The 27,857-nt window shown below is 42.4% G+C and overlaps 2 protein-coding genes across 3 annotated transcripts in view; one reads left to right on the plus strand and one right to left on the minus strand.

The window, feature by feature from the left end:
• The first annotated feature begins 506 nt into the window (after positions 1–506).
• Positions 507–11,221, plus strand: LOC141249584 (BLOC-2 complex member HPS3-like). 2 transcript variants are annotated; one of them, XM_073669693.1, is made up of 6 exons: positions 508–713; positions 1,749–1,940; positions 2,048–2,152; positions 2,435–2,641; positions 9,411–9,501; positions 11,007–11,221. In XM_073669693.1, the coding sequence occupies exons 1-6, from the start codon at positions 528–530 to the stop codon at positions 11,132–11,134; spliced, it is 909 nt and encodes a 302-aa protein (XP_073525794.1). In that variant the 5' UTR covers positions 508–527; the 3' UTR covers positions 11,135–11,221. The 2 variants fall into 2 exon arrangements, with proteins under 2 accessions (XP_073525795.1, XP_073525794.1); XM_073669694.1 differs by lacking the exon at positions 2,435–2,641 and having other exon boundaries at positions 507–713.
• Positions 11,222–15,237: 4,016 nt separating this feature from the next.
• The window catches only part of LOC141249583 (ceruloplasmin-like), a gene marked incomplete at its 5' end in the record, with an annotated part of 30,753 nt that continues 18,133 nt past the window's right edge, over positions 15,238–27,857 (minus strand). The window contains 5 exons of the mRNA XM_073669692.1: positions 15,238–15,385; positions 16,403–16,559; positions 19,012–19,151; positions 20,747–20,966; positions 26,069–26,175. Of these exons, the coding sequence (XP_073525793.1) occupies positions 15,309–15,385; positions 16,403–16,559; positions 19,012–19,151; positions 20,747–20,966; positions 26,069–26,175 (701 nt within the window). The remainder of the gene's footprint in view (positions 15,386–16,402; positions 16,560–19,011; positions 19,152–20,746; positions 20,967–26,068; positions 26,176–27,857) is intronic.

Below are 27,857 nucleotides of genomic sequence, written 5' to 3' on the forward strand. Positions count from 1 at the left end.
CCCTCTATTATCTGAATACATTCATATCTCTCATCCCACTAGCCCCATCCTCTCTTACATCAGTCAGTGAGGTGGAGTAGGCTACAGTCTTTCTTGCCAGAGCTGCTGTTATGGTACTTTGCACATTTCTTTTAGACCCTGTAACAGTATCCAGTTCAGGAGAATGTGCTGATGCTGTTCGTGACTCTGGGGGAGGAGTGACAGGGTTTAGGCGGAGTTACAGGTCTGTGCTCACTGCTGGCTTGCAGCCCAGCACAAGGAATGATGGAAGTTGTAGTCAGAAAGGAGCAGATGATTCTGCAGAGCTAGTTATGGCTGTGACAGCAGAGCTGGTGCTAGGACAGAGGAAGTGAGGCAGAAAGGTACAAAACATCATGAACATGGGCAGTAAAGGTGTATGGAGGCCTTTAGGGGTATTATCTTTGGGCATTTATGGCAAAAACAGTAATGTGTTAGTGTAGTGGACAATCTCTTTATCCATTGCCCTAGAGATGTACATGTACAATTTATGATTCTTCTGCTTTCAGATGCAGCTTTTGTACGGTTTCCTGGATGAACCAAGACTTATTATAAGACGTAAAGAAAGAGAGATCATACCCACTGAAATGGCGCTTCATTTACGAGAGACACTACCTGGACTACTTGTAGCGATTCTGGTGGCTTTTCATGAAAACAGTAAAATTATGCTGAAAGAAGTGAAGCCCTTCTTAAAGGTTCTATGCTTGATTAATTTTTAGTGATCTTGCAGGCTGAAACTATTTGTTCCCAGTTATCAGCCTCACATCCTGACATCTATGGGAGCAAATGTCTCACATATACAGTTTTTTGTACATCCTTATTATATTGTGCTTATTATCATACTTTTGACTGTTATCACGCTTGAATGTCATTGACTACCCTTAACCCCTTACCTCCATGACCAATTTTCTTTTTTGTATTTTCATTTTTTTCTTCCAAGAGCTATAACTTTTTTTTTTCTTTTTTCTTTTTTTTGCACTTTTACAAACTTCTTCAATTTTTATGGCCTCCCTAATGGACTTTAAAACTTTAATCCGATTTTGTGTCTTACTAAAAATTTTTAAAGGGATTCGGTCTTCAGATTCAAGCACAGGTAGTTAGAATCAGAAAAAGAAACAGATATCTGCACGATTGCAGCCAGATTTGTATTACTCTGAACAGCTGCGGCGCATATCCCTGGAAGCATATGGCAGATTTATAAAATGAAAAAAAATAAATAATGGAATACTCGGAAGCAGCGAGAATAAAATGAGCACAAACTGGTCACTTTTGACTTGGTGGTGACATGTCATCTTTAAAGTCGGACTTGCAGAAAAGATGTTATTGATTCCTCTGCTAATAATATAGTAATATATATGATGATATAAGTAGTAGCTTTCTTACCTAGTACTCTACTAGTGAATTATTTTGCTTCTTCCCATCCTCCTGTTATCCTGCATGACAGCGCTCTAACGCTTTATGTATGCGGCAGAAGTCCGTTTCTTTCTTCATTCCCATCCGAGGCTCGGTGTGACTTTCATAGGAGCGCGTACAGACGCAGACTCAGTGAAGATGCCTTATGATTCTGAGAGTCCGAACGCAGTCATGCAGGACACTGGATGGACCGGAGCCAACTTTATAATTCACTAATTAAGAGCTTGGTAGCAAAATGAATTTACATCGTTATCAGAGTAAGGATAACATTTTTCCACGGATAGGAAACAGATTTTCATTCTTTTATTTTTCTCTAGTCTTTATGTAACAAGACAGTTGATGATGATGACCCCCAAACACTTGTAGATTTTTGGGAAGCCCTTCTGTCATCGTATCCTCCAGAATCCATACTGCAAGACGTACTGTCCAAGCTGACATCTCACTATGTGTGCAGGATATGCCAACCACAGCATGTATGTGTCGCGTCTCTCCGGAGCCCAGAAGATCTGGTAGGTGTCGCGATCCGTCCATGCGTGCCATCTATACCCTTTTAGCCCGCCGCTGGTTTTATTGCACTTTCAATGTGCCTTCTGTATAAGGGAATCTGTCTTTTTAGAGGAATTCCTGCAGCCATTTTGGAGTGATCAGCCCTTGGATAACCAAGATGATGTCTTCAGAACCTGCATCATGTGCGGCCTGTGGGGACTTGGTGAAATTACAGGTTTGTCTTAATCTCTTTGTAAGAGAAGGACACCCCAGTCTTCATCCCATTCTACTGCTACTGTACTAATAGGGATGACATTGGGGGGTGGACTGAGTCTTTCCTTTCGTTCTCTCTTCTACCCTTTCATCCTTGCATCTTGCTTCCACTATTGAAGCTCTTATTAGGACTTCCAGTACTGACATTTTGGACTGAAGGAGCTATACCCCGAGTAAGAATATAATGTAAACCCTGTTTTTTTTTGTTTTTTTTTATTCCAATTTTCTCTTAATTTGCATGAAGTCTCTCCTGTGTGGCCCTTCTCTGGATATTGTGTCGTTTCTTCCATTTCTGGACTCCATACCCGACAGCAACAATTCATATCTGAGCATTCACATAATTTGTGCAACAAGGCTCCTGAATTACGAGGGGTCCATAGAGAAACTTCTAGATCGGTGTCCAGAAGCCGTTACCTTGTATGCACACCACGAGATAAAAGATGGAAGCCAGGTAAGAGCACGGATCAGATGAAAATCCTGACCAGTCATTACCTGAACCTTCACTGAAATTACACACCGTATATTCTTTCTACTTGTTTTACTTGTACAGCACCATTAATTCCACAGTGCTTTTACAGACATCATCATTGGGGCTTACAATTGAAATTCTCTATCAATAGGAGTTTGGAGTGTGAGAGGAATCCCACACAAACACTGGGAGAACATACAGACTCTTTGCAGATGTTGTCCTTGGTGGGATTTGAAACCCAGTGCTGCAAAGTAACAGTTCTAACCACTGAGCCACTGTGATGCTCTGTTATTTGCTATTAACACCACTATCCATGTATATGGAACGTAAATCAATGACACTCAACTGATGGGTTTCATTAGATTAAGCAAAAGCTTTGATTTATTGAGGCCACTATGTAGCCAGAATCTGCCATTTTTACTTTTCAGAATCAAAAATAAGAGACCCACTTCAGCTTTCCTATATCGTTTTACAATGTGAGGAGTTGGAGGGGTAATATTACATTGGCATTACAAGAGTTTATCTTGTTGTACATACAAAAAAATCGTTTGCTTTTGAAGCTGCTGCTTGACATTGAGTACTGCTGCTTAGCTTACTGGTAGCAGAATAGAAGTCTGTCTTGTTCTGTAATCGCTAGTATATTTCCATTGAATGTGTACAATGCAATACAATTACTCTGGATCAGGTGCTCTACATTTATCAACATTACACTTCAACTGCCATGTTTTTGCCCATGCGGCCAGCTTATTCAGTTATTTCTGTAATATTGTACAATCTAGCTGAGTTTAAGAATCCTACCAAGTGTTGTATCATCAGCAAAAGATGACTTTTTACTTTCAATCCACTCCACAAGTGATTAAAAGTAATTAGGCGTAACTTTGATCCCTGTGGTCCCCACTTCTGACTTTAGTTCATGGTGACAAGCATCCAGACTTGCACTTACCACCTTGTTACAACCAAAGCATGTTGATCAGGCACGACCTTCTTTTACTGAATCTATTGGAAGAATCCTATATTAATTCATTCTTTTTTCTCCTTCCCCCATGACGGCACCACGGAGAGAGGGGATCCGCCTTCAAGGACAGGAAACCTACAGATAAAAGGGCGGTACCTCTCTCCCGCATCAGTTGGTTTCCTGTCCTTGACGGGACCCTACAGTCCGGAGGAGGCATACCTGCGGGGTGCCAGAAGATGGACGCTGTGGGATGCCAGGCCCGGCCAGTCCGATCCAGGCAGTGGGGGTCCCCCTGCCTCGGCTGGTGCGGTGTCCTGAAGTGCCACCGCTGAGGTCAGTGGGCATTTAGGGTGTGCGGAGGGGGGTCTGGATGAAGAGGAGGCCGCCAGGACTGTGCTAGACCCCCCTAGTTGCGGAGGTGAGAACGCGCGTGGCCCCGCAACATGCATTTAAGCTTCCGGGTTCACCGCGCATGCGCGGGCGCCCCCGAATGACGCGGCGCCGCAATGCATGACTGGGTATCCAGTCTGTGCAGGCAGGGGCGTCCTCCCACGGGTGCGGGGGAGGAAGGGGGTGGCCAGGTCACTACAGGCACTATGGGAGGCACTTCCAGTGCCTTAAAACACACGCCAGTATTTGCTCTTCTGGGCTCTGGCACGCTGTGTGAAGAAAAAAAAAAAAAAACTGTAACAATGAGTGACCAGGACCTACCTGAGGAGCATCAGCTACATCCTCAGTCGCCACCACCACCGCCAACCCAACGGAAAAAGGGACCGGAAGGCCAGAACCGGAGTGGAAGCGGGCGCTCTGGCAGATCGTTGCAGCGCAGCAAGGACTCCACCTCGGCATCTTCCAGGAGAACCTTGGCTACAAAGATGGCTCCACCTCCTGAACCGATACCTGCTCTTCCGTCTGGTTGGTAAGTAAACTTCGTGAAAGTCCAATTTGTAACTAGGGGCCCTTGCTCTCTCTCTCTTGTCTCCCGTAGGGAAAAAAGAGTAAAGGGAAAACAAAAAATAGGACTTGTGCATTATGCACTGAGGCCTTGTCCACTACTTGGGAAAAGAGGCTCTGCAGCTCCTGCATTGAGCAGACCATATTCGAGGGAACCCCTAGATCTGCCTCTGATCTTAGAGATCTAATCAAGTCGCAAGTTGAAAGCACTATTAAATCTTTTCAGGGCAAAAGATTAAAGAAAACTAAAAACATATCCCCCGAGTCCACGTCTAGTAGTTCTGAGGATGACGGGGATTCGGACACTTCTACCTCTTCCTCCTCCTCTTCCTTGTCTACAGTTAGAGGAGGTCGGAGCTGTTTTCCCGTTGAGGAAACAGATTGCCTTGATAAGTCTAACAGATCCCCGGCCCAAAAAATCCATACAAGACATGATGTTTAGCGGCCTAGAACAGAAAAAAAGGAGATCTTTTCCACTCAATGAACATGTTCATTCGCTGATTATGAAAGAGTGGAAAAGACCGGAGAGGAAGGGCTTCCTTTCCCCTAAATGAAAGTACCCGTTTCAGGACCCCGTATGCTCCTTTTGGGAGAAAGCACCGAAACTGGATGTCGCTATTGCCAAAGCCTCAAAAAAATACTCCCTTCCATTTGAAGACATGGGTGTCTTGAAAGACCCCATGGATAAAAAGGCAGACACCTTCTTAAAGGGTACCTGGGAAGCCGCTGGGGTGGGGTTAAAACCGGCGATAGCTGCCACGTGTACGGCCAGATCCCTAATGGTCTGGTTGGACCAGCTAGAATCACAACTGAGGCAGAAGACATCCAGAGACACAATCCTTGAAGCCATCCCGATAATGAAAGGGGCAGTGGCCTTCCTGGCAGACGCCTCGGCGGACTCCGTCAGGTTAAGTTCTAGAGCGGCTGGGCTTGCCAACGCGGCTAGACGAGCCCTCTGGCTGAAATGTTGGCCCGGGGACCTACAAACTAAATCCAGATTGTGCTCCATCCCCTGTGAGGGCGAGTTTCTATTTGGGCCTGCCCTTGATGACCTCCTGGATAAAGCAGGGGATAATAAGAAACGGTTTCCTGTCCCGTCTAATGCTGCTTACAGGAAGCCTTTTCGAAGTAGAAGATTTATGCGTAGGAAACCCCCCTAAAGAGCAGGCTAGGTGGGAGAAGGAAGACCAAGGGATTCCTATTTAACAAGCCCTCCAGTGATAATAGAAAGGCCCCCCAATGAAGATTTGCCCCGGGTTGGGGGAAGGCTATCAAGTTTTCTCCCGGCCTGGGTGCTAATATCCAACAGCTCATGGATTCTGACCCTAATTCAATCGGGCCTGAAACTCCAGTTCTTCAAAGTCCCTCAGAGAAACTTTATTATAACCCCCGAAAGATCTTCAAACGAGGAGCAACTAGCCTTGGAGCAGGAAATCCGGGGACTAGTAGGGAAAGCAGTCCTCCAGGAGGTCCCGGGGGGGAGGAGGAAGGCATGGGCTTCTATTCTCCACTATTCCTGAGAAAAAAAAACAGATGGGACATACAGGACGACTGTGAATCTGAAAAAACTGAACAAGCTGTTGAAGGTGGAACCCTTCAAAATGGAAACCATAAAATCTTCAATAAAAATGCTGTTTCCTGGTTGTTTCATGGCCGTCCTGGACTTAAAAGATGCCTATTATCACGTCCCGATACACAAGGACTACCAGAAGTTCCTCAGGGTAGCTGTTCCTATGGGTGGAGTGGTCAAGCACTACCAATATACCAGCCCTCCCATTCGGCATCGCCATAGCCCCAAGGGTCTTCACCAAAGTGGTTGCAGAGGTGATGGCTCATCTAAGGGAGCAGAACACCCTGGTCGTCCCATACCTAGACGACTTCCTGATAATGGGCAGCTCCTTCCTAGACTGCAAATCCCATCTGGGAAAGGTCATGGATTCCTTGACTCGCTTAGGGTGGCTTTTGAATCTGGAAAAGTCCAAGACAGAACCATGCCAGATACAGGCGTACCTAGGCATCATACTGGATTCAAAAATTCAGGAGTGTCGTCTCCCCTCAGGGAAAATTCAAAAAATCTTAAACCTGTTATCACGGGCGAAATCCCACCCGTCTATGTCACTTCGGAAGGCCATGTCCCTGCTAGGTTCCCTGACAGCGTGCTTTCTGGCCGTTCAATGGGCTCAAATACATACCAGGACCCTGGGAAATCCTAGAGGCAGAAAAGGCACTAAAAGGGTGTTTAGAAGGGCTGTTAAGTCTATCTGTAAAAACCACACTTTCCCTAGAGTGGTGGGGGAACATACATAATCTGGCCCGGGGGATTCCTTGGACAATCCCGACACCACAAGTCCTGACCACAGATGCAAGCCCCGGGGGCTGGGGGGCCCACCTCAACAACCTGGTAGCTCAGGGGGTCTGGACAGAACGCCTGAAACTAATGTCCTCAAACATGAAGGAGCTCCTAGCAGTAGAGCAGGCACTCTGGGAGTTCATGCACACACTACAAGGACATCACGTGAGGGTCTTCTCAGACAACCGAGTAGTAGTGGCATACCTGAACCACCAGGGAGGTACACGGTCCCATTCCCTAATGCAGACGACAGAGGTCATCTTTCACTTAGCCGAGGAGAACTTGCAATCCCTATCCGCTCTACGCATAAAAGGGGTAGAAAACCGCACCGCAGACTTTGAGTCGGACTCAGTTGAAGCAGGGCGAGTGGGAATTAAGTCAGGCGTTTTTTCGGCAGATTGTACAAAGGTGGGGCCGTCCCTCCATAGATCTGTTTGCCAACAATCGGAACAAAAAAAATGCTCTTTTTGCTCCCTAGATCCCAAAGGGAACCTGGTAGCCGTGGATGCCTTTATGATCCCTTGGAATTACCCTCTAGCTTACGCTTTTCCTCCGACCGCTCTGATTCCAGCTGTTCTGAGGAAAATCAGAGAAGAAGAAGCAAGGGTAATCGTAATAGCCCCCTTTTGGCCAAAGAGAGCATGGTTTTCATTGTTGAGGAGGTTGTCAATCTCCGATCCATGGGTTCTCCCGGACCTTCTTTCTCAGGGTCCGGTCCTCCTTCCTCAGGTGTCAAGCTTACACTTGACAGCCTGGAATTTGAGAGGGCTCTTCTGAAAGACAAAGGTTTCTCCCCAAATTTGATCACCACACTACTTCAAAGTAGAAAACCAGTCACCACCAAACTATACGGGAAAACCTGGAAGAAATTCCTTCCAGGTTTCAGGTTGGGTGGGGAGGTTCCGTTGACAGCTATCCTGTAATTTTTACAGAGGGGTTTGGAGCAGGGCCTGGCCACAAGTACCTTTAAAAGTTCAAGTTGCGGCCCTGGGAGCACTCTATAACTTTGAACTAGCCAGGGATAGATGGGTATCTAGGTTTATTAAGGCATCAGCTAGATCCTGCCCTATCCCATCCCGAAATACTACACCCTGGGATTTGAACTTGGTCCTTTCAGCCCTAACTGAGGCACCTTTTGAACCTCTGTCAGAAGCGTCCCTAAAAACTCTGTCTCTAAAAACAGCACTCTTGGTAGCTCTCACATCCGCACGGAGGGTTAGTGATATTCAGGCCCTATCGGCAGGCCCCCCCCCCCTTCACACAAATCTTGGAGGATAGAGTTATTCTGAAAACTGACCCTGCCTATCTACCAAAAGTGGCATCAAGATTTCACAGGTCCCAGGAAATCACCCTCCCTTCTTTCTGCCCTAACCCTAGGAACACGAAAGAGAGGGTCCTGCATACACTAGACGTCAGTAGGTGCCTAATCCAGTATCTAGAGGCAACACAAGAGTGTAGGCAGGATAGTTCTCTTTGTCTGCTTTCGGGGTCCTCGTAAGGGGAAGAAAGCTTCTAAGGGCACGCTGGCCAGATAGATAAGGGAGGCCATCACATTATCTTACTCCTCACGTGGAGAAGCTGCCCCAGAGAAACTGAAGGCCCACTCAACAAGAGCCGTGGCAGCCTCCTGGGCGGAGAAGGCCGGTGCTACGATAGAGCGGCAACCTGGTCTTCCCCCTCTACCTTCTTTAATCACTACCGGCTAGACTTAACCTCTTCTTCAGACCTTACTTTCAGGAGAAGGGTTCTGGAAGCTGTGGTCCCCCCCCTAATGAGTCACTTCTCTGCAATTCTCTCCGTGGTGCCGTCATGGGGGAAGGAGAAAGACGTAGTTACTTACCGGTAACGGGATTTCTCAGAGCCCATGACGGCACCCGTACATTCCCTCCCTTCACGTTTGGGTGCGCACGCTTATTAGTTAATTATTGCAGCCACGTGGTGTGTCTAGCGAGGTCTTAAATTGTAAAATTTTGTGTTACTAACCTGGTGGTCCTCTCATGCTCTGTAAACAACTGATGCGGGAGAGAGGTACCGCCCTTTTATCTGTAGGTTTCCTGTCCTTGAAGGGCGGATCCCCTCTCTCCGTAGTGCCGTCATGGGCTCTGAGAAATCCCGTTACTCGTATAATACCTTCAAATATTTACACGGCTCTACCTTTTGCACCCTTTCTAAATATGTTACATTAGTCACCATGAAATCCTGTGGCACTGCCTCTGTTACACAAGCCACTAAGAAAGTAAGATACATTTGTCTATTACCTAGCTCAGTTTCCTAAATACTCGTGGATGAAGGCTTGCAGCTTTATCAATGTTTAAAGAGGTTTCCCACTTAATATTTATATTAATGGTTTTTTTTTGTTTTTTTATCACGTTTATCTTCATGGTATTACTGGTTTGTTTGTTTTTTTTACTGATTTTTCTCACTTGATTTTCATTTTTAGATTTCCTGTTGATCTTTGTAATATCATTATTTTCTCTGTTTTTGATTTGTAGGCTCTGTGGTGGAACAAGTTGTTACCTGAGCTCTGCAATAGGGTTCGTGAGAGTGAAAACACTAATGAAGTATTTATTTCCTCTTTAAAAGGTAAAGGTTATTAGTCTGTAAGGTCGTCTGTATGTGATTCTGGCGCTCTAAGCTACAATTTATGATTGGGCAGGAATGGCACTTACAAATGCCGTGCGGCAAATCATAAACTGAGCCACACATTGAGGTGACAAATTGGGGACGAAAAAGTTACATGCCGCACATGATGTTACATTCTGATAGCCCTCTGTTCAGTCTAAAAGGGGCTACATTTTGAAGTCTTTTTTTTAAAGAGTCTCTTTACTTCGCACACTTACTGACTCTGTTACTTGCCATAGCATTTTTATTATTCAGAATTACTAAACTGAAGGAAACCTTTTCTGATGACTGGTTCTAATTAATACCACAGATTGTTTTAGCTAATTTCTCGAATTCTTGTGGAAGGCCAAACCAAACAACAGGCCAAGTTTAATTCTGCTCATTATTATTTTCCATCACCTAATGTTGAGCTGGTGTTGCAGATCTAACAGTTTTCTGACTGCTGAGCTCTATATAACCCCGCCCTCACCACTGACTGGCAGCTTTATGCCTATGCACAGTGTACAGAGAAAGCTGCCAATCAGTGGTGGGGGCGGGGTTATACACAGCTCATGAATATGGAGGACTATGACAGCAGGTTTACTAGTCCTCTAGTGATAATCTGCTGATTTAAACTGTGATTTTTATCAAAACTGCAGCAAGCAGCCCAGTAAGTGACACATCGCTGAAATTGGCATCTTTGTCTTGAGCTGCTCTCACGTTAGAAGGAAAAACCTGGTGACAGATTCACTTTAAGTATAAATAATAAGTATAATGTACCTTCATCTAACACACACACACACACACACACACACACACACACATATATATATACATATATATATATATATATATATATATATATATATATATATATATATATATATATACACACACACACACACACACACACACACACACACACACACACACACACACACACACACACACACACACACACACACACACACACACACACACACACACACTGGCCCCCACAGTTTTTACTAAGTACTGACATAAAATAAAACTGCATACCTAACCCCGTTCTCCGATGTGCTGCTCCGGTGTATGTAGAGTATGGATCCGCACTGCAGGCACAAACTAGTGATATTGTCACGCCTGCTGCAATGAGACACATACGCACAAGCTGAATGATGGCATATGGAGCTCCTCTTCGACCATTGTATTCAATGGTATCTGCATCCTGAGTTTTCTGGTAAATTGAGATGCTGGCGGTGTGGGAGAAAGGGGGCTAGGTGGTGCAGTATTCCACGGTCTTCAGCTTTTTGTCTGTGCCGTGCCGGACAGGAAAAGACAAAGGCCCAGATGTGACCCATGGGCCGCGATTTACCCACGTCTGCTCTTCTGGAATCAGGGCTCGGGTATATTTCAATGTAGATGAGTTACATGGAATGAGCGGTCACTAAATAACATTGTACCAGATGTCAGAATCCTTTATTCATTTTATGTTTGTCTCATTTTAGAAACTTTAGATGTTATCGCCACAGAACTTGACCTTCAAGATTTCCTCAACCTGCTGCCCGACGATGGAAATGCAGCATTTTTCTTGCCTTACCTTTTATGTCAAAGCCAAAGAAAACTTGTAACGTAAACTTTTTTGTTTCTTGGGTGAACTTAACGTCACATAGATGGCGCTCCAAAATCTGCTGTGTCCAATAAACCATACAAAAAGGTAAAATGGCTGCAAATTAAGTTTATTCTGAAAATATGGCGACAATTACATCTCAGAGGTGTATGTGCAAAATGCATCGGATATACTGGTGTCTGGCAAAACCGCTCCCTTTATGATCATTAGTGACCTTCATACTTCAGTTTTCAGCATTATCTTGAAATTCTGACATAAGAACACGAGCCGCTCTTTAACTAGTTCAGGGCTGGGCTATTTTCCTCCTTCCTGAACAGGCACATTTTTATTTATTTTTTTTGTTTTTTTTTTTGTACATGCACTTTTAACAGCTCTAAAGAAGGAAAAAACTCTAATTTGGATATTTAAAGAATTGTTTCCTCTCTTGCAGCCTCCGTTTAGTCCCGGCAGCGCTCTCTGTAAGCTGGGAGGACGCAGTGTCGGCATTCTCCTCCATCACAGGACGCTGCATTCGGGCTATAAGATGCACTCAATTTTTAACAAGAGTTTTTCTTGTTAAAAAATGCGTCTTCTAGTCTGAAAAATACGGTAACTCTGTTCATGTGTTGAGCTACTGGTCCATTTAATAAGCTGCCAAACTCTAACCTTGACATTTTGGGACCACGTCATGGTTCCTAGAGGAAATTATATTAACCTCTTCACGACATCCGCCATACATGTACGGCAAGACGATCGCGTTGGCTCGCTAGCAGAGCTGGCAAAATCAGCAGCAGGAGTCTGCTATATAATAACGTACGCATTTACCTCAACAAAGCAAGAAAAGACGCAGACGTATATGTGTTAAAAACATTAAAAAAGAAATCACAAATGGCAAATAAAACAAGCATAAAAATGTCCTTTTATAAATTATAATAAACCTAATTTCCCTACGCATATTGAGACCATCAGGGATACGTGTACCTAAATTATAAATCCAGAACGCTTCCCTGGTAAGTAATAGTCTCCTGTGGTCTCTTCCCCTATTAGATCTTTTGACTCTCTCAATTTCATACACTTGCAGAGAAGAAATTTCCTATGGTGGTGAACCATAAAGTGATTTGATACATGTGATATATTGCGGCTAGCACCAATATCCGTAATATGTTCAGATATACGAACTTTAAGTTTGCGTCAAGTGCAACCCACATACATCTTGTGACAAAGAGAGCAGCTAATAATATAATTAACATCTTGAGTATTGCAAATGGTGTCATCTTTAATATTGTAGTTACATGTATTATGATTATGGAATGTTTTGGTAACAAGTTCTACAGCGGTTACTACCGCATTTATACAGTACCTTGCATGACCATGTCTCAGATTCTTTACAGGATGAAACATAACTTTGAGACACAATATTTCCACTTGCAGTTGCTCTCTTTGATACAATAGAACAGCCAGGTTCCAAAATAGAGAAGAAAATAGGATCTTCATATAGTATGGGCAATACGTTGTCACTTGTTAGGTCCTGGACAACCATTTTAACAATCTATGCGGCACATGTTTCCAGAAGCACAAGCTGGGCACTATGTATTGTGTACTAAAATGGCATATTTTCAGTTTTCGCCTGCACTTACAGGTCCCCGGCCTTTCTCCCCCATTCCTCTGTCGCTGACCTCCGTCACCCTTCCCTGTGACCTGCTCGTCTGCCCGCGATCTTTTGCGAACACCATCATTCCCAGGTGCATGTGCAGATTGATAGTCCGGCTCTAAGGTCATCAGGACCTTTCTGCACTTGTTGATCATTTGCATGAAAATTTGCTGATGGATTTCTATAAATCGGTTGCACAGGCTCCTAAAACAAAGGTATGGACAATAACAACATTGCTGGGACTCTCCATAAATGACGTTAGTTTGCGGTCTAAAACCTGCTGACTGGTTCCCTGTAACACTGCCGCTTTTAAATCCGTGCATCTTATTTCAGGTGTTTTTTAGTAATTTGGTTAATCCCTTGAAAATCCCTAGAAAATTAAGCTTACGCCGGCCAAGTACTAGGTAGAGTTGCGCTATGATTTATGCCTGCCACCTTTCTATAGTAAGTTTCTTAGGCTGCACATGGCCCCATCCGCCTCCTGTATACTCAGTCCACTTTTTTAAAAAGTGGCCGTGAGTGGCAAAAAAGTAGCAAAGTATGATGTAAATGCGCTGTAATTTGCAATGTTCTGGAGAAAAACATACTAATTCATGCGTTGTGCGCATAAATTGCCAGGACAATGACACGTAGGGCCTGAGTTATCTAAGCTTTTAGATTAGAAATCTGGCGTAAAATTTTTTGAAAAGGCTCAAAATGTTGGCGCAACTCAAATCTGCTCCTAAATTTTGCAACTTTTAGGCTATGTGCCCACGATGCAGAAATGCTGCATATTTTTTCCGCTTCTACCTGGCAGGAAAAACGCATGTAAAATCCGCATGCGTTTTTCCTGCCAGGTAGAAGCGTTTGTCAAGCGTTCTTCACATGCATTTCTGCATGCGGGTTATCAAGCGCTTTTCCAAGCGATTTTAGCATCACTTGGAAAAGTGCTTGACAACTTGGTTACACAATATAAATTCATGCAACCGGCATGGATTTATAGTAGTGTGATCAAGTAATAGTTAAAAAAAAAAAAAAAAAAGAATAAGAATGGTAAAAAATAAAAAAGAAAGATTATACTCGCCTTCCGATGGCCCCCGGTCTTTTCTCCGCTGCGTCCGGTCTCTTATACGGGTCGCGGTCGTGTGACCTGTCACATGACTAAATGATGTCATAGAAGGTCCTTTTAGACCATCGCGAGCTGCCCAACACACCGGACCCATCGCTGAGGAGGCCGGGGGCCATCGGAAGGTAAGTATAATCTTCATTTTTTATTTTAAATTCTTTTTTTAACAGGTAAAGGGAACCCGGGAGTCTCCTCTTCTCCAGACCCGGGTACCATCCGCACATTGAATCGCTTAATATCCGTGTGTGCACATGTACTCATGCGGATATTAAGCAATTCATTGCAAGTCAATGGCTGAAATTACGCTGCGTGTCCGCAAAATTAATGGACATGCTGCGTATTTTTCCGCAATGATAATCCGCAGCGGAAATTTCCGCAGCATGTGCACAGCACATGCGGATTGTCATTGGGGACCATGGGGCACGTATTACCAAGCGTTTTTTAAGCATTTTCGCTGCGGAAATTCCGCTGCAAAAATGCTTGAAAAACGCATATTGGGCACGCAGCCTTAGCGTTCTTACACCATTTTCGCCTAGCTCCAACAAAGTGGGCAGGACGGGGTCATAGCAACTCCCACTCATTCATAACTACAAGCAGTGTTCTGTACGGCACAAATCTTACTTCAGTACTCGACTGGAGTAAGGTCTGTGGCGAGGCGCATAACACTTTTTAGGCGCGCCTAATTCATTGAGGCGTGTGCTCTTAATGGATTCGGAGTGTCTGACTCCAGCATACCCTGCCATCAAGACCAGGTGAAAGATGCTGGTATTGAAGAATTGGGGCCGTAATGCACAAATCGTGGCGAGGTGCCCTATAACAGCACCACTTTTTGCTCAGTTACACAGGACCTAGACACCTTATTGGGCTTCTGCTAAATGCTGGACAGGTGAGGGGCAGGATGTCATACGAAGTCTTTCCTGTGATATCTTCCCGATTGTATTTTCACTATATCGATGCAAGTTTACGTAATCTTTATCTTTTGAGCATCACTGGCAGGTGACAGTATGGTGGGACATGGGTCAGGGACTCAGGAGGACCACAAGAGGAAGGAGTGGGCCCACAGTCATTATTCTGCTATTGATATAATGTTTTATGCTGCAGTCAATATTCAGTGTTACATTATGTCCTATACTCCAGTCCCATCTAGAGCTGCGTCACTATTCCGCTGTTACATTATGTCTTATACTCAAATCACCACCGGAGCTGCATTGCCGATATCTACAACTTCACAGTGAATGTATCATGGTTTTTTAAAAGGGCGTGGTTAATGTCTGAAAAATTTGGAGGCCATCCATGATTTTTGGTCTGGATATCCAGAAAAAAAAATAAATAAAATTCTCTAATGTTGGTGAGGTGTTTTGCTAATATTCTTTATTTTGTAGAATAGGTTATTTTCTGGTACAAATATTTCATGGGAGATGTAACAATTGTTCTTCAGATTTGGCTCAAGCTGAGTCGTCTTCTACTTGCTTTGTAACCCCCGGAAGGTGTTTAATAAACTTGTGAATTAAAGTTTCTTTTTCTGTACAGGAATATAAGAAAAATGCAACTCAATTAGGCAAAAATCACAAGATAGAAATATATTATTTGCGTGGATAATGCCTCTGGTTAAAGAAGCACTCCTCCCATCAAAGTTTTTATCCTCGTACTATATTGCAGTCATCATATTGCAATATATTAAGAGGATAAAAACTTTGATGGGAGGAGTGCTTCTTCAAACAGGCTTAGATCAGGATCTCTGTCTCCCAGGAAATTCAATAAGCTCTCAAAATTAACCATAACATCACATACTTGCTAAAGTTGCATGGTTTTCTTAAAAATAATTCAACTGAAATCCCCACAAAGCAAAAACTAATTATTTTATTCCAAATCTGTACAGCAAATGTGTGATCACAGATCCTTACAATAAGGCAGTACGGGTCCATATTACAGGGCTGCAGACAAACAATGTGCCCGTTGAATGGTTCTCCTGTGAGTCGTATTCTTCCTTCTTCTAGCTGAGCACCCTTACAGAATGGTATCTGATTAAGCCATTCTTATTTTTCATAAATTAATATTGTAATAAGCTGTGCCGCTATGTAACTAAAATGCACATGGAGACACCGTATGGACCCATAGTGGCTAAGTGTACCGTAATGTGAATTTGCAATGTGGCCATATGCATTTGACCTCCATTTGCTAGACAGCACCAGAATATTTTATAGCGAATCTGTCACAAGTTTTTGCTACCCCCATCTGAAAGTAGCATAATGCAGGGGCTACTTGCTGTAGTTTTTATAAAATCCCTGTTTTATCTGCTGCATATCTACTATTTATCTGAATGCTGAGCTCTGTATAAACCCACCCATATCACTGATTGTCAGCTTTCTGTCTTTACTGGGCATAGGCAGAAAGTTGACAATCAGTAGTGGGTGAGTCGTTATACTGCGCTCATGAATAACGAAGACCACATGGCAGCAGGTTTACTAGTTACAATGATAATCTCATGCTGATAAAACAGTGATTTTATCAAAACTAGCCTGCAATGCTGATCACTTACTTTCCAATACTGTGTACACAGTCTCCATTCCTGCATGTATATGGTCAGCCACGTGACAATGAAGCAACCACGTTCCTGGGGCCTTTGCAACCATACCAACCGTCTGAAACTTTCCAGGGAAAAGATCAAAAACATCTGAGTGATAATCATCACCCATCTAAAAGTAAGAAGAGAAGTGACGGGTTAGTGGCTGCTGATATTCTCATTTTATGTAGGTAAACGTAGATTGGGATATAAATCTCAAAATCGTCCATTAAGACCTTTGCTCTGTTTCATATCAATGTGCACTCACTGAGACAAACATAAAACTACATGAATTTACCCCACCTCAGCTCATCTACTTAACTATAAGGCCTAAAGAGATGGTGGTTGCACCTAGGACTTGGAGAATGATGGGGCCCAAAAAGTCACTGCTCCATGTAGGCAGACCAGCGCTATAGTTGGTGAGTTCTGTCCCCGAGATTATAATGGATGCCAGGCGCTGTAATCTATGCCAAAACTCTGGCCTCTAAAGGCTTCATTCAGATGTCTGTTCTTCGCATCCGAGTGCTAGCCATGCTTTTCACTGGTAAGGGAACTCCATGTATTTTGGAGACCCTAAACCCTGTATACAGGTGTCCCTGGGGGTGTGTGTTCGCATCCGTTTGAATTGCTCTCCTCCTCAGGCAGCCGTAACTTGGGGCCCTTTGTTGTCATGAATGAGCCAGACATTATTAATAAAATACACTTGTTTACTTGATTTTGGAACGATGTACAATAGGTACTAGGTAAAACACTTGAATCCTTCATCTGCAGTACATGACAAAGGCACAAACATATCGGTTGTGGATAGCTGCACATAACTTGTGAAGATCACTGCTGAAGTACAACAGGTTAAACTGAGGACCTCCATCTTCCCAGTACAGGGCCACACGGGTCGATGTGTTTCGCTGTGACTACTGCACCCAGTACTACACTATGTGGACAATATAAGGGAGCTCTTCCAGGTGCTATACCTTATGGATGTGTCCCAGACTGGCTGACCCCGTATTCCTTCACAAAGACCTCCAGGTCCGGCAATCACTAAGATTCGCTTTAAATGTCTTTCACTAGGTGCCCCAACTTGGATGATAGAGGAGAACTTCCATTGCTGTTACTTGGTATTGATCTACCTTCCATGAGACTGCTTTTCTTGCACACACCCAAAATGGCTGACGCTGCTGAGATTATCTTCATTTTTCTGAAGCTGAACTTGAACTGACTATACAACAGGAACTAAGCTCCTAGTGCCCATTTACTCCTCCCCAACCATGGGGCTGGCCTTACAATTAACACTGAATACAGTAAATTTCAACCTACACGAGAATAAAATACACAATAATATACAGGTCACACAAGATAATGCATAAGGAGTCTTCAGAGAGAGAGAGTTTGACATCACCTTTTAGACATAGATAGCACTCATACCAGGGTATGTGGCCATCAACAAGTCTGTGATTTTTCGCAGACTGAGCAGTCCACAGAAAGTTGCGGAGACGTCAGATCAAAATCAGCAATGCAAGTCTATGGATCTGGGAAAAAATCAGACTGCACTCGGATGCCATCTGAGTGCGGTCCAATTTTCATGGACTGTCAGAGAGGAGAAGGTGGAGAAACTTTTTTTTTTTTCCCCCTCCATAAATGAGAAAAATTGATGACTCTCGGACCATAATCTGATAAAAGTCTTATCAAAATACGTATGTGAGAAAAATGGGCGTCTGAATGAAGCCTCAAGGAACATTCTCATTGGAGAGAAATAATCATACTATTCAGACCTTGGGGGATCAGGCTGAGTTTCGCTACCGGCAAACAGCTGATTTTGCAGGAAAATCCATGCCCAGCCAGGCATTTAACCTGTTTTGTTAGATGAAGGCAAAAATCCACCAGAATGGGAGGCTTGTCGTTCTGATTCATAGATGGGGTCTCGAGCAGAGAAATCCCCCTTTATGACATGCAACAGGACATATAACAGAGGTTTTCTTCCTAAAACAAACCTTTTAACATTTTCCTAAATTCAATGTAATACATCTACTAACACTTGTAAGACTTAAAGCACACTATTTATGCTATTAAAAAGGCATACTGTATATGTGTGAAGAGCAGTTAATGAAACTTTTTCGGGTATCTAAATAGATAAATACAATTAATTAAATAATAAGATGTACTTCTATTGGGCTGAGACTGTCACATTATTCCTCACAGGGACACTGGATAGGGCTTTGCCAGGCTACCTGTTGTGAAATGCTTAGTATATCTATAGCTCTCAATGGAGAAGAAAATAATCAGGCCGTTCTAGAAAGACTGTCCGGATTAGGGTCACCTTGGCGTGGTGTGATGATTTTTAGGGTTTTTTTTTTAATCAAAATTACATTAAGTGCCCTATGTTATTTCCATGCACTATTGCTATTTATTTTCGTACTGCAGGCTATTTTCTCACTTTGTTTTTCTTAGGTTTTGTCAGTTCTAGTAAGAGGTCTCAAGTTTTTCAACTCTTCAGTCTACCCCTGACAGGAGATCACTTTTAGGCATAGTTTATTCCATGTAATTCAGAGCCCTGTCTTCATTAGAAACAAGTTTATTAAAATCATTACCGTATATTCAAAGCTGTGTGCGTGAAAGTGCACTGTGTGTATGTCCACTTCATTCCCCAGGCCAATGAGGTGCCAGTTTATATGGTCCCCGACGTGCATAGTAAGGCCTTGTAAGTTGGCATATAATTTACCATTAATAGCTGAAATACAAGTGATCACAGACCATGTGCATTAAAGCAAGTGACGTCACCGAGGCTTGAGCAAAGCACATATTCATAAACAGGATTAGTATGTACCAATGATCTTTTGTCTACATTTGTATGATATATATTATATATGTTCAATAAATGTCTTTTGTGTAAGGCATTCTTGTTTTGTATGGGTAACAGGATAATTAGCAGTCAGGTAGACTTTTTTTTTAGCCTTAAGAATTAAAAGGAATACACAAATTTTATTTCAATAAAAATTTGAAATAATTTAAAGCAAATCTGTTATCAAGATTTTTCTATCTAATCTGAGAGCTGCATAATGTGGAGACAGAGACCCTGATTCCAGCCGGTGTCATTTACTGAGCTACTTGCTGTAGTTTTGGTAAAATCTCAGTTTCCGCAACAGGAAATTATCACTAGAGGACTAGTCAACCTGCTTCCATGTAGTCCTCCATATTCATGATTGGTGTATTACTCCGCCTCCATCACTGATTGGTAGTTTTCTGCCTATGCACAGTATATATAGAAAGCTGTCAATCAGTGGTGAAGGCGGGGTTTTCTGAGTTCAGCTTTCAGAGTACTGAGAGATCTGCAGCAGAAAGAACAGGGATTTTATCAATACTTCAGCAAGAAGCTCAGTAAGTGATACATTGTTGGACTCAGGGTATCCGCCCGTACTTCATTCTGCTTTCAGATGGAGTAGCAAAAACCTGGTGACAAATTCCCTTTTAAAGAAAAAATTTGAGTTAAACACTAATGTTTTGGATAAAAAAAAGACAGTATTGTATATTAGAATATCATGACACACTTAATGGGCATATAAATACATTCAGTAATAAATATGCACCACATCAATATTTGAGTACCACGTGCTTCCTGATGCTCCACAATTGGGGGGTATCATCATCTGGTCGGTATCATCAGGCTACCAGATACCACTGACCATTGTAGGCATCAGTCACATGTCAAAGTCACTTATCAAAGTCACATGTCAATGTCATTTATCAATGTCACTTAGCAAAGTCAGTTCTCAGACAGGGTATTTAGCCTCAAACTGACATTATTCTGATGTTTGACTTTGATATCTGATCATGTCCTAAAATGGACACTGTAGGCCACACATATTTCACTGTGTAATGTCAGGCAGCTATTGATGTGGTGCATAAATATTACTGATGGAGGTATTATATGTAGGTCCTGTAATTTCTATACCCAGTAATTAGGAGAGGTACATTACTATTACAGACTGTGGCGCAGCTTTGCCTCTTTTTTTCACCGTAGGCATATTCCATTTTACATTGTGTGTACATTTTTATCTAATTGTGATGTGCAGTATTAAATAAAGGTAATTTTCCTTTTTTGTAACTCTAATGCCCCCTTTATTGCTGTAGTTTATTTAAAGGGGAGCCACACTGCTGTATTTTATATACCCAACCAGTGTAGGTTTCTTGTGTATTTCCTGTACAGACGTCATACTGTCAGGGTGTTTTCACATTCAGGCACCCGTTCAGTTTGTTCTTTTTTACCTTTCTAAACTTTTAGTTAAACATTTCAAGAGGCACGAGAACTTTGAGATGGAGACGTACCATGCATCAAGTTGCTTTCAATAAACTCTTCATCGTCTTTCTTCACTTCTTCAGGATGCAGGGAATATGTTTCAATGTTTTCTTCTAGATACCAGGATTTATTTTCATCAAATATCAGAAAAAGAAGAAAAAATCGCAAGATCGTCTCCTTATGTAAGCTCAATAGAAATAAGGGTTTTTTGCAAATCACAAGAGGCCCAACCAATCCACTGTATGTGTCCTAAGAGAGAAGGCAGTTACCTCAGTGCACTACATGGAGAAATGAATCAATGTCGTCCTGACTCCTTTAAAAAGAATGACGACTTGGAAACTACATGGACCAATAAATTGTCTGTGAGTTCTTAAAGGAGCACAAGGATCCCCAGGCAGCACACGGGACATTGCATATTCTTATATATCAATAACCCATTTGTTCCATTAAAAGTCAACTTTGCCATTTAGGGATTTGTGGAAAGTTTGCAAAGTTAGGAAACTTTCACAAATGACAGTAACCAACACTGCAAGAGCCATAAAATTGTTCTTTTTGCCAACATGGCGCTTATTTTTGCAGGACAAGTTGCATTTGTCCATGGCACCACGGGCCAATTGTTTTTATTCCATGTCTATTAGTAAAAAAGAGAAAGCATTCACATGACTTTAAGAATGACTTTAACCCTGTAAAGTAGTTCTCTGTGAAAAACACAGAAAACAACCAGCATATGCCTGAATATAATTGCAAAAGTAATTCTCTTTTGTTTTCATTATCTTGCCCGGCTCTGAACTGTCCCTATGCCTTTATACTGCCAAGGCTGGCTGTGAGTGGGAATACCATGTATAGGACTACAATTCCCATAATGCTCCTCCCGCAGACATCGCCCCTTCTTATACTCGCCGCCTGCCTCTCTGATTACGGAACTACCTTGTAACATTTCACTCCTTTTAAATGCATTTTACATTGTTTTTATTCCATACTTTTTAGTCCCCCCTAAAGAAATTAAAGGGGTTTTCCCACGAACAAAAGTTCATTTTAAAAATTGTCTGTGTCTGACCGTGTACGGAACATACCACATCTCCTGGGCAGGGGAGGATGCAAAAGAGGGATTCATTTTGTGAGGTAAAATAATGTTTAAAAACAGGCAGTCAAACATTTTATCTCACAAAATGAATCCCCTGCGATCCCCTGCTGTAATGTCTGTATTGTCTTTTGCTTCCTCCCCTGCCCAGGAGATGTGGTATGTTCCGTACACAGTCAGACACAGACCATTTTTAAAATAAACTTTTGTTTGTGGGAAAACCTCTTAAAGGGGTTGTTCAGATTTCACTAGTAAGTCTGCAATCACTGTGTGTGACTGCAGACATGTGATTCATTACATCGCGCCCCATGTGCACTGTTAGGATTCTCCAGTGCCATCTACGAAACCGGACGGTCATGTGACAGCAAGCCTGTGATGTGCATACTTCCAGCCACATTCTGACTAGACGCACGCGTCCTCACTCAATTCACTTGTATTGAGCGAGGCCGCGCATGTCTATTTGGAGTATGGCCAGGAGTATACATATTCCATACTTCCGGTCACATGACTGCCCGCTCCTGCCACTGGGAAATCCTGACAGCACGCACCGTGCACACTGTGAGGATTCACAAGTCTGCACAGAACCTGAGAGCTGCCCTGGCCCCTAAACCGTCACCATGACTGTATTGCACCTTTTTCCTATAGTCTAATAAGAATAATCTAATTCTATACTGTAATAATTCCATTCTAAGAATTTTTATTATTGCTAAATAAATGAACAGTTAATTTTATACCCTGCACTTGCGCTATGTAATCTGTGTTGGGGGGGTCGTTGATTAACTATTCCTCCCTCTCATTGTGTAACCTAGCCCCGGTGGGCGTGAGTGACATGCTTTACGAGAGTGATGTTACCGCTGGTTCTTTGTGAAGCTCGTGGCTGGCTGAGTCTAGCGTCACTACTTTCTCCCTGGGCATGCACACTGCGCTGATGAAGCTGGGGAGCACATACCCCACTTCATTTCACATTTCCAGGGAGGACTTGTGATTGTAGGAGATTTGCAAGGAGTCGGCGGTGACGCCGCTCTTGCAAATCATGTCACATACAATGAGAGGGAGGATTAGTTTGGGGAAATCATTTCCCCTCCCCCCAGACTGGTCACTCACTGATTTACTTTGCGCGAGTGCAGGGTTTAAAGTTAATTTTACATTTATTTAGCAATTACTAAGCAACGTAAAAGGGCTTATTAAAATGTAGGAAAAGGGTGCAATACAGTCATGATGGCGGTTTAGAGGGGCTAGTGCAGATGTCAGGTTCCCTTTAAACCTGTAGAGTAGCAGTATATGGGTAAATGAATAATCTTAAATGAAGTGTCATATTTGATAATAAAGGGGGATTTATTTTGGGGGGTTTAAATCAATAATCGGTATTAAGTTTTAAGTGTACACACAATACAAACTACATTGAAAGAAACCAGACTCCTCTCCCCTTTCCCGTCATTCCAAAAAAATGTCCATCCCGCTTCTCCCTGACTTTGAATCTCAAAGTAAGGTACATGATAAGAACATCCCCCTGATATTGACAAGCGTACACACATAAATGACATATAATCTATAAATATTGTGGGAGGCTTATTTGATAATGAAACTTTAATTCTAAAAATGTTACTCTCTTGCGCTGCTTGGGGCCAAACCTATCTGCAGCTTTATTGACACATAGACCAAGACTTATTACAGGCTTGGGATCTTTTTTGTACCTTTGGCTGCCATATCAACCCATTAGTGCCCTGCGATCAAGTTATCTCTGTAACGCTAGATGCCGAGGCATGTAAACCAACAAGTTATCCTGGATTCAGTGAGTTGTAGCAGGAGCAGATCACTGTGGCTGATCTTGTAGACCAGTGTTCCCCAACTCTAGTCCTCAAGAGCCACCAACAGACCATGTTTTCAGGATTTTCTTAGTATTGCTCAGGTGATAATTGCATCACCTCCACAGTGGATAACTCCACCACCTGTGTAATACTAAGGAAATCCTGAGAACATGGCCTGTTGGTGGCTCTTGAAGACTGGAGTTGGGGAACACTGTTGTAGAGCTTTGGTAGCACCTGTGAGACCACCATGATGACAATGTACAGGTGCTTCTCATAAAATTAGATATCATCAAAAAGTTATTTTATTTCAGTTCTTCAATACAAAAAGTGAAACTCATTATATAGTCATTACAAACAGTGATATATTTCAAGTGTTTATGTTGATGATTATGGCTTACAGCCAATGAAAACACAAAAGTCATTATTTCAGTAAATTAGAATACTTTATAACAACAGCTTGAAAAAGGATTTTAAAATCCGAAATGTTGGCCTACTGAAATGTATGTTCAGTAAATGCTGTCAATACTTGGTCGGGGCTCCTTTTGCATCAATTACTGCATCAATGTGGTGTGGCATGGAGGCGATCAGCCTGTGGCACTGCTGAGGTGTTATGGAAGCCCAGGTTGCTTTGATAGCAGCCTTCATCTCGTCTGCATTGTTGGGTCTGGTGTCTCTCATCTTTCTCTTGCAATACCCCATAGATTCTCTATGGGGTTAAGGTCAGGCGATTTTGCTGGCCAATCAAACACAGTGATTTTAAACCAGGTATTGGTACTTTTGGCAGTGTGGACAGGTGCCAAGTCCTGCTGGAGAATGAAATTTCCATCTCCAAAAAGCTTGTCGGCAGAGGGAAGCATGAAGAGCTCTAAAATTTCCTGGTAGATGGCTGTGCTGACTTTGGTCTCGATAAAACACAGTGGACCTACACCAGCAGATGACATGGCTCCCCAAACCATCACTGATTGTGGAAACTTCACACTAGACCTCAAGCAGCTTGGATTGTGTGCCTCTCCACTCTTCCTCCAGACTGTGGGACCTTGATTTCCAAATGAAAATTGGAACTCTGGGACCTTGTGGAGTGTGTCAATGCCTGCCTTTTGGACATCTGTCAAGTCAGCAGTCTTCCCCATGATTGTGGAGCCTACTGAAACAGACTAAGGGGCATTTTTAAATGCTTAGGAAGCCTTTGCAGGTGTTTTTTGTTAATTATTTTAATTTAGTGAGATAATGACTTTTGTGTTTTCATTGGCTGTAAGCCATAATCATCAACATTAGCAGAAATAAACACTTGAAATAGATCACTCTGTTTGTAATGACTCTATAATATATGAGTTTCACTTTTTGTATTGAAGAACTGAAATAAATTAACTTTTTGATGATATTCTAATTTTGTGAGAAGCACCTATATGTCATGGTGTGGGAACAGTCAACAGTGTTGTACATTTTCGTCATGAGTTATTATGGAGTTAGTCTGCTGATAACCGTAGTAAGACGAAGCATCTATTTCCATTGTGTCTGGTTCATTCCTTCTGGATGTTTTCCCTGGTTCCCTATCACTAGACTAGTAGTGCAGTTTCACATCAAACTTTTGGGTAACAAACAGGTGTTAAAGGTATATTCTGCCATCTTGTTGATTCTTTTGCTTATTTTGGTAGTGACAAACCACTACAGGTATCCTAGTTTTGTGCTTTGTTTTAATGCATCACTGTCCATGTCTTTTGGGACAATTCATGTACACTACCACTGATTCAATGGTGCTGGAGATGTGACTTAGTCTCAGGTGTATGTTATTGGTGTATTTGATTTTTTTTTGTCTTACGTCTTTAGACTTGTGGGTATTGATAGCTGCTATTTGAAACATATGTTCATATCAGTGGTTTATGTACTATTAATTTGAGAGTGTATGTGACCTAGGTGTTTTTGTGTTCTCTGTATGTTATCTTCATGGAATAGACCAGATTAAACCTTGTTAAACAAGCACTTCCATCAACGTTTTTATCCTTTTAATATATTGCAGTCATATTATAAAGCACTGTGTACTTACAATTGCTCATTTTGTCTTTCTACCCAGTTAATTCTTCTCTTATCTCTGCTCTATGTAGAAACAGGAAGTCTCTTTTCTCTGCATTTATAGCATTTATCGTTCCCTTTTTAAACTCCTGACCCAGCTGTTCCCTCCTTCCCCCTGCCAGGGACTTTTGCAGTGACTGATGACTTATACAGGGAAAATTGACCTCCTGTTTCTACATAAAGCTTAGAAGGATTCAGCTAGTCAATTTTTAATTTTGTGATGTCATAGACCTAATGGAAAATAGAAGAATTAGCTGGGTAGAAGGACAAAATGAGCAATTGTAAGTACACAGTGCTATATAATATGATGAATGCAATATATTAAGAGGATACAAATTTTGATGGGAGGAGTGCTTCTTTAAATATAGTAAAATAATTACAAAACATATTACCTTGATTTGATCAACTGCTGAGTAATAAGCCCAAGTCAAACAATTGTTTTCCTGCGTTAAAGGGCCAGATCTTTCAGGAATGTTCCATACGTATGTTTCTATGTTTCCTGTTGGAAAATTTCAGACAGTTTATACACCATTATTATTATTTATTATTATAGCACCATTCATTCCATGGCTTTTTACATGTGAAATATAGGTACATACAGTAACTACAGTATATGTGCACTAATTAAAGAGTTTGCCCCAAACTAGTTTATTTTTTTTTCCTATGGGCCTAAGAACTAACAGCAGGTAGTTGCTAATTACCTGCCTGTTCTACCCAGTGCCGTCTCAGAACAGTCACAGACCGCTTCTGCCGGCGATTCTGCTGCTTCGCATCAACAGAGCAGCTTTTCCTCTTCCGCGCTGCTCTGTTGATGGGGGGGGGGGGGTGACTGCTGGCATCATGCTGACTGACAGCCAGCTTCCCGCAGTTAAGCAGTGGGGAGCTGGCTGTCAATCAGTACGATATTGGCAGTCACACCCCATTAACAGAACAGAGCGGAAGAGAAGCAGCTGCTCTGTATATATATAACCTTATTGCAGAATCGCTGGCAAGAGAAGTCCATGACCATGAGCTACAAGAGATTGACGGCGTGCAGAACGGGCAAGTAATTAGCAACTATCTGCCTGTTAATTCTTAGGTCCATAGTAAAAAAATAAAATAGTCCTGGATAACCCCTTAGTTATCTCTTCAGAGACAAAAAGGGGACATTTATTTCTATTTTCTACTTATTATGTATTACAACTAGTGTTGAGCATTCCGATACTGAAATATCGGGTATCGACCGATATTCGCGGTATCGGAGTTCCGATACTGAGTTCCGATACTTTTAGAATATCGAATACCGGAATCGGAAGTTCCCATAATGCCTGCGCTCTGCAGTGTCTCTGAAGGATGACAAGCTGGATGGCAGCGCTCAGCTTACTGTACTTGTCATTTAGCGTTAAAGGATTTATTAAAAAAAATAATAATGTTTTCATGCACCGTCTCTTTAAAAAGGCTGGCCGGCAATTCAGCAGCAGCATACACCGGTACCCGACAATTTACAACAGAAAGAATAGAGCATCACACATAGATTAGATAGATAGAAACATGTCAGTCACATATATAAGAAATACAGTGACAGTGTTGCTTACTGTACTTGTCATTTGGTGTAAAGGATTTATTTAAAAAAATAATAATGTTTTCATGCACCGTCTCTTTAAAAAGGCTGGCCGGCAATTCAGCAGCGGTACCCGACAATTTATAACAGAAAGAATAGAGCATCACACATAGATTAGATAGATAGAAACATGTCAGTCACATATATAAGAAGTACAGTGATAGTGTTGATAGTGTTGCTTACTGTACTTGTCATTTAGTGTTAAAATAAAGGATTTATTAAAAAAAAAATTGACGTAGGGTTCCCCGTAATTTTAGGCTCTAGCAGAGGTTAAGCAGACGGCTGGGGCAGATGTTTGAAGCCTGGGAAGGGGGTAATACCCACGGAGCTTCCCAGGCTACTAATATCAGCCCTCAGCTGAATACCTAGCCTTTACTAGCTATTAAAATGGGGGACCCCCCAAAAAAATGACGTGGGGTCCCCCCTATTTTAATAGCTAGCAAAGGCAGACAGCTGGGGGCTGATATTAATAGCCCAGGAAGGGTGCCATGAATATTGGCCCCCTCCCAGGCTAGAAACACCAGCCGTCAGCCGCCCCAGAAATGGTGCATCCATAGGATGCGCCAATTCTGGCACTTAGC

The sequence above is a fragment of the Phyllobates terribilis genome, unplaced genomic scaffold (genome assembly GCF_046119375.1).
Source record: "Phyllobates terribilis strain yellow unplaced genomic scaffold, ASM4611937v1 Scaffold_4786__1_contigs__length_57189, whole genome shotgun sequence".
Taxonomy (NCBI): Eukaryota; Metazoa; Chordata; class Amphibia; order Anura; family Dendrobatidae; genus Phyllobates; species Phyllobates terribilis.

What these genes read in the sequence shown, in the direction of transcription:
- LOC141249584 (XM_073669693.1), top strand. Translation starts at nt 528, where the DNA reads ATGCAGCTTTTGTACGGTTTCCTGGATGAACCAAGACTTATTATAAGA. An exon ending in AAGTGAAGCCCTTCTTAAAG is followed by an intron (nt 714 to 1,748) that starts GTTCTATGCTTG and finishes ATTTTTCTCTAG; the next exon opens with TCTTTATGTAACAAGACAGT. An exon ending in TCCGGAGCCCAGAAGATCTG is followed by an intron (nt 1,941 to 2,047) that starts GTAGGTGTCGCG and finishes CTGTCTTTTTAG; the next exon opens with AGGAATTCCTGCAGCCATTT.